General features: G+C 30.8%; 1 protein-coding gene and 1 pseudogene across 2 annotated transcripts; both read left to right on the forward strand.

Moving 5' to 3' along the window:
• The first annotated feature begins 6081 nt into the window (after window positions 1–6081).
• LOC146886630 (LEAF RUST 10 DISEASE-RESISTANCE LOCUS RECEPTOR-LIKE PROTEIN KINASE-like 2.4) lies at window positions 6082–12675 on the forward strand. 2 transcript variants are annotated; one of them, XM_085672578.1, is made up of 7 exons: window positions 6082–6104; window positions 6195–6254; window positions 6330–6395; window positions 7510–7566; window positions 8516–8710; window positions 10215–10271; window positions 11516–12675. In XM_085672578.1, exons 2-7 carry the CDS (start codon window positions 6245–6247, stop codon window positions 12610–12612), a joined length of 1482 nt encoding a protein of 493 aa, XP_085528704.1. In that variant the 5' UTR covers window positions 6082–6104; window positions 6195–6244; the 3' UTR covers window positions 12613–12675. The 2 variants fall into 2 exon arrangements, with proteins under 2 accessions (XP_085528704.1, XP_085528703.1); XM_085672577.1 differs by lacking the exon at window positions 6082–6104 and having other exon boundaries at window positions 6116–6254.
• Window positions 12676–12835: 160 nt separating this feature from the next.
• LOC114181928 (LEAF RUST 10 DISEASE-RESISTANCE LOCUS RECEPTOR-LIKE PROTEIN KINASE-like 2.4 pseudogene) lies at window positions 12836–13866 on the forward strand (annotated as a pseudogene).
• The last annotated feature ends 156 nt before the right edge of the window (window positions 13867–14022 follow it).

The raw sequence follows: 14022 nt of genomic DNA on the forward strand, positions 1-14022 counted from the left end.
AAATAAAAAAAGAATGTAAAATATTTAATTTAGAAAAAAGAAGTTGACTCAATAAAAAAGTTAATAACTCTTATAAACATGGTTTAAATACTTTTTTAATTTATTCAAAAAATCAACTTCTTATATCTACTTTTAAAATGGTTGAATTTAACCTATTTATTTTTGTTTAAAGGATTACTATTATCATTTCTCCTAAATCAAGTTGGTGGAACCTTTCTATGTCACGGTTAAAAACTGTAACTAAATAATTATAACAACTAAACGGTCACCTTACAATTAATTAAATTTCAACAACATATACGGAATAATTAATAATTAATAATCATTAAAATTTAATTATCTATTTTCACTTTAACATTCTTACACGAACACTAATTTTATTATTATTATTATTATTATTATTATTATTATTATTATAATATATTGTGACATCCCATTTTAAATAGAAAAATTCTACTAAATAAAACATCACATAAATATAATGTAAATTAGAACACGAGATGTATAGTATAAAGGATTTTACAGTCATCCATAATATACTGAAGGGGAAGCCAAAAACACTACACGGTACCATGAAAACAGAATTCAAAATGAAACAGTTGTCCCCAAGGTTGCTCATAGAGCAAGGGAACCATAAAACAAAAATAGTTCTTCAAAAGTGAGCTCAACAGTGAGCCACATCCAAACACAAGGTCTAACTACACGACGACATCTCCACCCCCCTAACGACCAGCAAGGGTTTCCATATCTGCTCACACCAATAATTTGGTGATCATTGCAAAAAAGAAAAGTCAAACAGAGAAACAGACATCAAACAGAATAGGTAAGCTAGAGTAAAAAGATTATTTTCAACATGAAAGCAGATAATTAAAGCAAATTACAAATAGGTAAAACAGTAGGCACTCAAACCATGTGATAGCAAACAGTTTCAAGACCATCTGACTCAATTATCCGGATTATACTCTTGATATAAAATTCTAAAGGAAGTATGCACCTGTGCTGGTTTCTAAACTCTGTAGAGTCTAGACAGAAGGGGTTATCACCCAACCACACACAAGGTTAATCTTCTAATGTATGTTCCAAGACTAGGACCTCCTGCCACTCTCACCACATCAATCATTCTACTCTACATGAGCATGAACATTTATTAGAGTTCAGGATACCTTCCTTTATCTAAACATCTCCTTTATCAAGGTATATACTAACCACACCATCATCAAGAGTTTTCCTTGAAACTCTTTTATCAACCACATTTCACACGCCATCTCAAGCATTATTATTTCATACCAAAGCACCACCAACCATCCAATTCATGTTTCATTTCACACTCCATACAACAAAATCTCATTTTCATTTAATCTCATACAAAATACATGGCATCATACGCTAGAAGTCTTCGCTCAGGCGAGAGAGATTTACTCGCTCAAGCGAGCCCTTTTCGCTTAAGCGAGAGCTCGAGCAGTGGAACAGTGGGCTTCTGCAATTTATCACTTAGGTGAGACCTCCTTGCCTGAGCGAGATTACTCATCACTCAGAACGAAGGCTCGTCGCCTAAGTGACAGTTCAAACTCAGAATTTTAGCATAAACCAGTGCTATTCTCGCCTAGGCGAGACATGCTCGCTTGGGCGAAAATAACAGTTCTCACCATTGTTCATGCATGCAACAAACAGACAATTGAAGCCAAACAATGTTTTAACATCTTCCAGTTAACTACAACAGCAAACAAGCCACATAAACATGAAACAAAACCAAAACAAACAAAATATTGAAAAAAAAAACATGCATACCCTAGCTTCCCTTACCTTGAGTGGAGCTAAACTTTAAGGGACTCTTGGTGGAAGAGAACCAGGACCAAAAACAATTTAAGGAGCTAAAAACATACATATGAGCACGTAAAAAACTAAGACTTTGATATAGATCAATGTAGGACCAGAGTTTAGGAGTTGAAAACAAAAAGAAACAAGGGGAGGAAATCAACTTACGTGATAGAAGGAGCGTTTGACTAGGAGAAATTTGTTCAAACCCTAACAGAGCTTTAAGTGAGTCGGCTTGGACCCTTTACTCATTTACGTTAGGCCCATTAATTTAAAACAGAGAATTGGGTCATACATATATCCTACTATTCACAAGTTTATTTAAAATTATATATTTAAAAATATTAAATATCAAATAAAATAAAATAAGAAGGCGATCCCCGTACATTCTATATTTATGAAGAATTTCAAATAAAAGAAGGTAGAAAACAACCAAAAACATCCAAATATCATATTCCAGTAAAAGCCACCACATAAAATTAAATAATTATGAAAATATGAAATATTTATATAATTTAATTACTTTTAAATAAAAATATTTATAAAAAAAGAAAAAAATATGAAATATTTAATTTAGAAAAAAATTGTACTCGATAAAAATATTAAGAACTCCAATAGATATAGTTTAATTACCTTTTTAATTTATTCAAAAGATCAATTTCATTGATCTGCTTTTAAAAGGGTTGAATTTAATCTATTAATCTTTTTAAAAAGTTTGACATTATCATTTCTGTTCGTGGAATCTTTGTCTGTGGCAGTTTAAATTACGAAGTGATTATAGTTACAAAACCGTCACTGTGATAATTTAATATCTTTTATTTATTAACTTTTAAACTTTCAAAAATACAATCATAAGAATAAAAAAAATATTTAACAGATATCAAGTTAACCTTTATGCAAAGGGAAAATCAGATGACAGATTTACTTACAAAATCATTGTGTAACAGATATATATACGAAGCATTGTGTTCAGTAGTGTTTCATTGGTGCATAAAAAGTTGAGTGTCATTGATAAGTACATTACAAGAAGTTGAAGAAGAGTGTTAAAGGAAAGTAATAAATGAAGTAAATCAGCACTCATTTTGAAACATTTATTTGTAATTAGTCAGTAAAGGATATCAACATTCATTTGTAATTAAAACAGAGCAATACTCTGTTATAATTGTATTCCTAAATAAGTCGGTAGAGTAGATCCATGCATGTCCACATCAAAACCAATTTCAATAAGATTTTGCAGAAGCACGTGTGTTGAAAAGAATTTATCGTTGCAGTTTTCTAATTATTATAGCTTGCGTACATAGACATAAAAATAAGTTTCTAACCCAAATTTATACAATAATAATAATCTCTTGGGGAAAGATTGTCAATTACGATTGTTAACAGAGCCAGAAAAAAGAAAGCTAGAGTTTGATATTTTGTTTATATCTGTGAGAAAATTCAAGATACCTTTTAGTTTGATCATTGACTTGTTAAAACGTATACAAATTGAAGTCTGTAAGCTAGGCACTTGTGTTTGAAAGAATTTATTTTATTTATAATCTATAATTGCCACTGTTTTATAACCTAATGGTGACTAATTAGCTATATATTATGTAAGTGTTTGCGTTGATAATCCTGGACCTTCCACATGTCTCCGAGTCTCCTCTTCAATCGCTCTTTTCTGTAGTCACATTCATCGCATAAACTTATATTGTTTTTGGATGAAGCATCTCAATAATACTGAGAAATTAAAATGCATTGTATTTGAATGGTTTATAATTAAATTTCTTCTATTTTCTAAATAATTTGATTGGTTAAAGAAATTAAAATACCTTATATTTTAATTTCTTGGTTGGATAAAATAATTAAATTTTTTGTGAAATAAAATTTTATTTTATCAATATTTATTTTAAGCTTAATTACGTTTTGAGGTCATGATAAATTTGGAAATGGGTCGGTCAGGTTGTCGAGTCAACGGGCCGGTCGGGTTGATGGGCCTGCCTGACACGTTTGGGTCGTCAAGCCCGCCCGACACGTCTAGGTCATCTAGCCTACCAAACCTGTGTGGGTCGTTGGGCTCGCCCGTCCTTCTTGGGCCATCGGACCCGCTGATCCGTCTTGGGTGTTAGGTCGATTCAACCTATCTCTGTCTTTGAGCCCACTTGGCTCATCTGGATCGTCGGGCATACCTGACCTGTTTATGTGGTAGGGCTAGTCCGGTTCGTTTGGGCCATTGGGCCATCCTGACACATCTTGGTCGTCGGGCCTACCTAGGTGGTGTGGGTTGTCGGGCTTAATCGACCTATTTGAGTTGTTAAGCCTGCTCGACCCATATGTGTCATCAAGTCATCCCCCATTCGTTTGGGTCGTCGGGCCCACTCGACTCGTCTGGGTCGTCGGACCCGCCTGACCCGTATGGGTCGTCGGGCGCGCCTGATTCGTTTGGGTTGTTGGGCTCGTTTGATCTGTTTGGATCGTTGGGCCCGCTTGATTCGTCTAGGTCGTCGGGCTCGCTCGACCCGTCTAGGTCGTCGGGCCTGCTCGACCTGTTTGTGTCGTCAGGTCGGTCTGATCCGTCTAGATCGTCTAGCTAGCCCAACCTTTCATGGTTGTCTGGTTTGCCAGGTCCATTTGAGGTTGAATCTATAGTGTGAGGTTGAGTTAGAAGAATTTCAAATTTCACATTTTTTTAGAGTATTTGAATTTCTTCTAATTTAACTAATTGAAATACTTCAACAAAATGCATGCATTTTAAATATTTTTTAAATTTCTCTATCCAAACAAAACATTTCACTGTAAAGAATTTCAAATTCTCCAAATAAATAAATCACCTTCTTGAATTGCCTCATCCAAACACAACATTATCTTGTGTTTGGATGAAGCATTTCAACAATGCTGAGAAATTGAAATGCATTGTATTTGAATTGCTTGCAATTAAATTCCCTTCATTTTCTAAATAACTTGTTTGGATAAAGAAATTAAAATATCTTACATTTCAATTTCTTGTTTGGATAAAATAATTGAATTTCTTGTGAGATTAAATTTCATTTTATTAATATTTATTTTAGGCTTAATTATGTTTTGAGTTCATGATAAATTTCGAAACGAGTTAGTCAGGCTTGTCGGGTCAACAGGTTGGTGGGGTCGTTGGGCTTGCCCGACACATCTGGGTCATCAGGCTCGTCCGACAACTCTAGGTCGTCTGGCCGCCAAACCAATGTGGGTCGTTGGGCTCGTCCGTCCTACTTGGGCCATTGAACCCGCTGACCCGTCTTGGTTGTCACGTCGGTTCAGCCCGTCTTTGTCTTCGAGCCCACCCGACTCGTCTAGGTCGTCAGTCATATTTGGGTCGTTGGACCCACCCGACTTGTTTATGTCGTGGGGCCAGTCCGGTCTGTCTGAGTCGTTAGGCCAGTCTAACACATCTTGGTCGTCAGGCCTACCTGGGCGGTGTGGGTTGTTGGGCTTGACCAACCTGTTTGAGTTGTCAAGCCCGCCCAACCCATATGTGTCATCAAGTCACTCCGTCTGTCTAGGTCGTCGGGTCCGCCTGACCCGTCTGGGTTGTCGGGCCTGCCTGATCTGTTTGGGTCATCGGGTCCGCATGATCTGTCTGTGTCGTCGGGCCCGCTCGGCCTGTCTGGGTCGTCAGACCTGCTCGACCCGTTTGTGCCGTCAGGTCAATTTGATCCGTCTGGATCGTCTGGCCAACCCAACCTGTCATGGTTGTCGGGTTTGCCGGGTCTGTTTGAGATTGAGTCTAGAGTGTGAGGTTGAGTGAGAAGAATTTCAAATTCCACCTATTTTGAGGATATTTGAATTTCTTCTAATTTAACTAATTGAAATACTTCAACAAAATGAATGCATTTTAAATGTTTTTTAATTTCTCTATTCAAACAAAACATTTCATTACAAAGAATTTTAAATTTTCCAAATAAATAAATCACCCTCTTGAATTACCTCATCCAAATAGATGATTAAGATTTTTAGTATCCACACACACCATTAGAATTTTTAGTACGAAGAACGTAATATGATATAATGAAATCGGAAATAATTAATAATGATTCGTATTACTAACATAAAATTTTATCACCACAATTCACTGAGTAAGGAACTCTAATGGAAGTGTGAATACAGTGTTTGTTGAGTTGACTTGGTAGGCGAAAAAAAGGCAGAGTGTGGTCCTTCTTGGCTTCTTTGCAGCTGGAAAGAAATTTCCCGTATCTTTCAACTTTATTACACATAAAAACGTAGTCATTATTGGACTATTCAAATTCTGTGACCAAGGAATCTCCTTAAAACGTAAGGTTGAGACACTTAGCTCTTTCCTATGGTTGCAAATGCATTGAAACTAAACATGTTCCTCAGACTCACTCTCTTCTTTCTGTTCTCTGTAGCAACGCTTCTTCTTCCAACTACATGTGATGTGAACTTCAACACTTCGTCTATGCTTCTGGGTAGGTTTTTCTTTTCCTTGATTCAACTAACCTAAATTAAAAGCTTATATGTTTGATGGTACGTACTGGTTGCAGGTCAAAACCACTCAAAAATCGTAAACAAAGTCGGTGATCTCTCCATGGCATGTGTTGGTCGAAAAAGTAAGTTCTTATCTTTTGCGCTGCTTTAGTTATGCACCTTCGATGTTTATTCCTTTGCAAATGCAAAAACTATACACACTTTACCTCTATGATATGGTCAAAGAAAAAGTTCATGTTTGTGTTAGAAAGAGGTAAAGTTAGTGAGTCCCAGCAGACAACAAAATTTTCTATATAAAAGATTGAGGAGTGGGATATTTCTCTAAACAATTACTCTAAAGTTAGTGAAGATAGAGTTCGAAAAGTAGGACTAAATAATTATCCAAAATTATTAAAAAAAAATGCTTAAAGATGAGGAAACGAAGAAAAGTGAAAGAAAGAGAAAAGAGAGTGTGAAAGGGGAAGAAGAGTGATGAAGAAAATAATGCGAGTAGGTAGAAGAGGTCGAAGACCTCTTTCTGAGTTTTTCTTAGTTTAGTTATATGTCGTATTCAATTAAATTGACTAAATTTAAGTAGAAGTAAATTATATTTAACTTTTTTAGAGATACTTAAATGGATGAACAGTGTATGCAACAAAAATGTATGTAATTTTTATTTTTATTTATCATTTGTTTTAATAACTAATGACAATCTATAAATTAAATATATTATTTTATAATAATTGTTTAAACTTTACTAATATTAATTTTTTATTGATTATTGATAGAAAAGTTTTATAATAATAATAGTATATAAAATAAACTCTTTATTTCATTTTAATAAATAAACAAACCTTTTAAGCATGATTTTTTGTTCTCTCCGTGACTCTTAATACCATCAAAAACTAGTTTTGATGCAAAATTCTCAGGGACTTTACGATTTCCAGAGTTTAAAAGATGACTAACATATTTTTTTGTTGGATTTTTGGAATTATTACTAAAAATACATTGCTGTTTTAATATATTTTAAATCATTAAAATACGTGCTCAATAATATATTTTGAAATCACAGTGAAAAAAATTTCGTAAAGAATCCAAATTCAAAGAAGATGATAATAGTAGGTGGTAATTTTATTTTACCTAAAAAGCTAATAATTAATCACCTTTAAAATGTAGAGAGAGCAGAACAAAAATTTTAGAATTGGAATATAAATGTTCATTAAAATAGTTTATAATTACTTTTAAAATTGTATACAGATTGCAGCAGCCCACGCAGGAATCTGGCACAGACAGTTGTGACTGTTGTTTCCCAGAGTAAGTATTGTCTTTGGATAAGATTCTGCCGACAATAATATCAATAACATTAAATATGTTTTTTTAAATTATTACAAAAAATTATGATTTATTTTTAAATTAAATTATAATATATTTAGTCTTTATATTTATAAAAATTAATTTCAAACATGATTAAAATTTTCATATAATTTTTGTTGAAAAAATGTTTTACATTAATTTCAAAAATTATAGGAATTAAATGTTTTATAATATAATTTTAAAATAAAATATATTATTTTGTAATAATTTAAAAAAAATTAATATATATTAATATTTAACAATGTCTTTTTATATATAAATTTTTTGGTAATCTTTTTGTATGATAGTATTTATCTTTTAAAAATTGATAATATGTTCAATTACTAAATATTCATAAATATGTAATAATTATCATTAATTAAGATTAAGAATAGAAATTAGAATATAAGAGTATGAAAAAATAATGTTAATACTAAAAATTATAAAAAATTAAGACACATTACATCTTCATAAATACAAGAGTTAATTATTCTTGTATATTCGAACATTAGAAAAAAAGTTTATAATAAATATCTCCAACTTTCAAAATAAGTCTATACCAAATAATTAGACCTTTTCTCTCACCAAGAGGATGGTTTTTTGTCTTTGGTTTTTTTTTAAGTATAGAAACTTTACATCTTCAAACTTTAAATCAAGTTTTGAAACACAGACTAAACTAAGATCGTATTATATTACAGAAAAAAAAAAACATAATTAACCTATAAAAATAAAAATAAGATAACTTCGCTGGAGAAAATCAATGACTAATCTAAGTTGTTAAACTATCATTTCTATTTTTTTTTTCGTCGCCTATTCTCTAAATATATTTATATCTATATATTCAATAATTATTCATAATTCTTCGTAAAAGAAAATTCTTAATAATTGTGAAGCAAATACTGGTAAACAGATTGCAACGACTTCACTAGGCAAGTTTGTATTAGCAATGCAACAGCAGAGGGATCCACATCGCCCGTGTCGGCACCAGATTTAAAGTCACCGCCACATGTGTCGCCGCTGCAATCATCACCACCACATCAACAACGATCACGATCAATTTCATTAACACAAGCACCAGCGCCAGCGCCTGAATCAATCTTTCCTGGTGAATATTTTGATAATTCAATTATATATTTTATCATTCTTTCTTTGAATTTAAATATTAAAGATTAAGGGTTAGTATGTTTTTTTTCTTCAGTAAAATTTAAAATTAGTTTTTCTTCAAAAATTTTGACCAGTTTAGTCCTTTATCTTTAAAAATATGTGAATTTAATCTTTTTAATCAAATTTTGTTAAGTTTATATAATGTTTGAAACATATTTCATATATTTTTTGAATTGTTTAACCGTTTGACATATTTTACTCAAATATTATCATAAAATAAGTTTAAAATGTCAAATAAATTTAATAAATTTAGTAAGAATGATTAAATCCATGTATTTTTAAAGATGAAGGACTAAATTGGTATAAAGTTTCAAAGATAAACTAATTCCAAAATCTACTAATACTTGAGGGACCAAAAACATATTTAATCCAAAGATTAAATTTACTTTTAATTTATAGAGAAAATTAAAATTAATATTTTTTATAAACTTTAAACTAATTTAATCATTCATTTATAAAAATACGTGAATTTAGTCCTTTAAATAATTATTTTTTTTTATTTTATTTGACATTTTAAACACATTTCTTAATTAATATTATGTCAAACAGTATAAACAAAATAAACACTATAATAAATATCGTTGAAATGTCAAATAAATTTAATAAAACTTATTTAAAATAACTAAATTTACATATTTATAAAGTTAAAGACTAAATTAATTTAAAATTTTTAAAAATACCTAATTTTAATTTTTAATTAAAATTAAAGTACCAAAATCATAATTAATCTGTAATTAAAGCTCCGACAACAATGACATTGTCTTTTAAGTAAATGTTACAATTGAAATGAAGTCATTAAGTGAGAGGGAAAGGAAGATATTTTTGTAAAGGAATTTGATATGTTTTATAAGAAAATAGGTTCATTTATATTATTAAGATTATTTTTATTATTATTAAATACTATTACTTTTACTTGATATTAATTAGAGTTTTCTTAGATAATGTCTGGGATATTATTCAAATGAGAATTAAATTTTTGCGGTTGATGTCTCTAGCATAACTATTCTTTTCTTAGTATTACCAATACCAATTTTCTTTTGCTAACTTTAGCTAAAATTATGATTAACATTAACTGAAAACAATTTTAATTAAAATTAATTAAAAGAATTATTAACTTTTTTTAATAAATTTTAATTAGAAATAACATCAATTAAGTTTGAATTAAAAATATTAAAAAACATTTTTAATATTAGGAAATAATTTGAGATGAGATAAATTTAAACTTAATTTATTTAAATATTTTTAGAAACTGTAAAATTCTTTGCAAGATTTATGATTAGTTGTAATTATTAACGTAATATTTATCTTCTTTATGGTTAAGTGATTGCTGTAAAATATGATGTTTTCCTCATATGTACACTTCCAAGAAGACTCATTACAACAGTTTAAGAACTCTTTTCTATTATCAATAAGCTCTTTTTTATTGTCACTACTTATTGTTGCAGGTGGCACATATACCTCACATGACCACCAGGTCAACTGGATAATGAAAATTATTGTAGGTAATAGGTTCATTATATCCTTTTATATCTTCTATGCCATTATTTTATGAGTCATGATAAATCTTTAATCCATTTCTCAATCAAATACAAAGTAAACTAGTTTTTTTTTTTAATTATTAATAATTTTATTATTTATCTAAATGACAAGGAATCTACAATAATTTTGTATTAGTTTATATACAAATAGTTTCTAAATCAATATCAAAAAGATTTTTCCTAGGTTTTGGCTTAATGATAAAAAAATATCTTCTCCAATATGTCCAATAATTTTAGCTAAATTTTAGGTTGAAAATGTAGATCAAGTATATAACAATTATATTTTCACTCCTAAATAAATTAATATATGTGATACTATTTAATAATTTTGTAATATAAAATTTGTACCGTATTTATATATGGACTTTATTTTTAGTTGATGTTAGAGTTCGAACAACTTCAAATGTTATTTCAGAAACTTCTTATCTCATGCTAATCATATAAAGCAAAACTTCAAAAACAACACATTATACATGCATACAACTTCATTCATGCTTTTTAAAAGAAATTCAATCATCACATATTAAGTTAAGGAATTTAAAAGCAACATTAGCACAAACTCACCATTGTCTTTGACGATCTTCCTTCATTTTATCTACAAACTCCCATTTTCTTGTGACACATAATAGGGTCCTCTTTACATGTTCCCATTCTTCAAAATTCTGTCACAGAGTTGCATTGAGACAATTACATTTCCCCAATTATCACTTGAGTTGAGATCATATCTCTTCTGTCACTTTTAAATTGTTTCCCTTTTCATGCTCTAATACCATAATAAATATATGACAGAAAATTGTATCTTAACTAATTTACGTTATTTTATATCAAATCCTAAATCAAGCCAAATCAATATGAAACATACCTTACCCATATTTTAACTCTTAAAAAGCTATTATTAATGCAACAATTAATTACACCTAAAGTTTAAACAAAAAACTGTAGATGTATTGCATAACAACAATCGTATCAAACTCAACATAATTGTTATTCATTTGTAATTAACCACAATATTATTTGAAATAGAAAATTGACCTTTCCAATAAGTCAACTGAGAATTACAGCTGTATTTGTATTCTTATCGATGTTAAATTTAATGAAGTCTTTGTTATGAACTAACCATTCAAAAATTTGCATGTTATAAAAATATATATATGGTTTCTTAATATTCTATATTTATGGTTTCTTAATATCCTATTATTTCTTAACAGGTGTTGTAATCGTGGTAATTGGAGGATGTTTTTTCATATTTTGTTGTTTTAGACGTAAGTCTTCAACTCGACTAGTCAAATTTTGTTTTACCAGAAACAATGATTCAAATATTGAAGCATTCTTAAAAAATCATGGAGCTATAGCACAAAAAAGATACAAATTTTCAGAAGTGAAGAAAATGACCAATTCATTCAAAGTTAAACTTGGCCAAGGTGGGTTTGGTATAGTATACAAAGGAAAACTACTCACCGGTAGTCCTGTGGCTGTAAAACTACTGAATGCATCGAAAAGAAATGGTGAAGAATTCATCAATGAAGTTGCCAGCATCAGTAGAACATCTCATGTTAATATTGTGAGTCTTCTTGGATTTTGTTTGGAAGGCCCTAAAAAAGCTCTCATCTATGAGTTTATGGCTAATGGTTCTTTGGATAAGTTCATCTACAACAGAGGGCAAGAAAATATTGCATCTTTGACCTGGGAGAATTTATATCAAATTGCCATAGGAATAGCTCGAGGGTTGGAGTACTTGCACAGGGGCTGCAACACCAAAATTTTACATTTTGACATAAAGCCGCATAATATTCTTTTGGATGAGAATTTTTGTCCTAAAATATCAGATTTTGGACTAGCAAAGATGTGTCCCAGAAATGAAAGCATTATTTCTGTGTCTGATACAAGAGGAACAATGGGGTATTTAGCTCCTGAAATGATCAATAGACATTTTGGTGGAGTTTCACAAAAGTCTGATGTTTATAGTTATGGAATGATGCTACTAGAAATGGTAGGAGGAAGGAAAAACATTAATGGTGAAGCTAGTCATACAAGTGAGATATACTTCCCACATTTTGCATACAGAAGACTTGATGTAGATAATGATGTTAATAATGATGTGAGACCGTATGAAGTGATGAATGCAGAAGAAGATGAGATTGCAAAGAGAATGACTGTAGTGGGCTTGTGGTGCATTCAGTCTCTTCCAAATGATAGACCTACAATGAGCAGAGTTGTAGAAATGTTGGAAGGTAACGTAAATTCCTTGGAGATGCCTCCAAAACCTTTGTTTTCTTCTCCTACTCGATCAGAAACTTCCTCATGAAATTAGTATCGCTGTATTTTGGTAAAATCTTTCTAGTTATATTGTAAAAAGGATTACTCCACACATTTGTTTAGTGTTTTTATTCTGAAAAGCAAATGGATCTCATATGGTGTTAAATTTAGTTTTAAATTGCCATTGCTGAAGCTAGACCAAATATTGTGCATGATAACTTTCTTTTAACAAGCTAAATTGAAGTGGATATTTGATGAAAAGGCTATAACACAAGAACAACTTGACAAAAATATATATAGCTGAAAAGTGAAAACCATAGAAGCTAGTGAAACTAAAGATGGCTTCATTGTAAGAGGATTTATGGGACAGAAGGAGGACAAGAATAAGCAACTATGGAAAATTTATATCAATTTGCAATAGGAATAGCTCGAGGGTTGGAGTACTTGCACAGGGGTTGCAACACTAAAATTTTACATTTTGACATAAAACCGCATAATATTCTTTTGAATGAGAATTTTTGTCCTAAAATATCAGATTTTGGACTGGCAAAATTGTGTCCCAGGGATGAAAGCATTATTTCTGTCTCTGATCCAAGAGGGACACTGGAGTATTTAGCTCCAGAAATGGTGAATAGACATTTTGGTGGAGTTTCACAAAAATCTGATGTATATAGTTATGGAATGTTGGTACCAGAAATGGTAGGAGGAAGGAGGAACATTAATCCTGAAGCTAGTCACACGAGTGAGATATACTTTCCACATTTGGCATACAAAAGACTTGAGGTTGATAATGAAATCAGACCGTATGAAGTGATGAACACAGAAGAAGATGAGATTGCAAAGAGAATGACTGTAGTGGGTTTGTGGTGCATTCAATCACTCCCAAATGATAGACCTACAATGACCAGAGTTGTAGACATGTTGGAAGGTAACATGAACTCCTTGGAAATGCCTCCAAAACCTTTGTTTTCTTCTCCTACTCGATCAGAAATATAATGAAGTTAATATAATTGTATTTGTGTAAAATCTTTCTAGTTATATTGTAAAGAGGATCACTCAACACATTTGTTTAGTATACTTTTATGTGTTTGTTGAATTGCCACTGAAATAATTGCAGAAGCTAGATCAATTGTGCATGATAGCTTTCGTGTGTGTCTGATAAATTCACATGAGAATTATTTCTTCAACTACTTTTCTTTTCCTATGATGAAATCTATTTATCTTATGAATTTTATTTATCCTTTGTTCATTCTGTTATTTCTCTTCACAATCAATACCTTTCTTCTATGTGAATTTTCAAGTGTCTGTGACTAAAATTAGAGTTTTAAATAATAATATTTGAAAAAAAAATGTAAAATATTTAATTTAGAAATGTTTAGATAAAACGTTTGACAATGATTTTTTTTTTTTAACTTTATGCGTGAGGATTTCAACTTTGGAATTCTTGGAGACGAGCATC

This window comes from Vigna unguiculata, chromosome 4, assembly GCF_037176805.1.
Source record: "Vigna unguiculata cultivar grain cowpea cultivar isolate G323 ecotype 2 chromosome 4, ASM3717680v1, whole genome shotgun sequence".
NCBI lineage: Eukaryota > Viridiplantae > Streptophyta > Magnoliopsida > Fabales > Fabaceae > Vigna > Vigna unguiculata.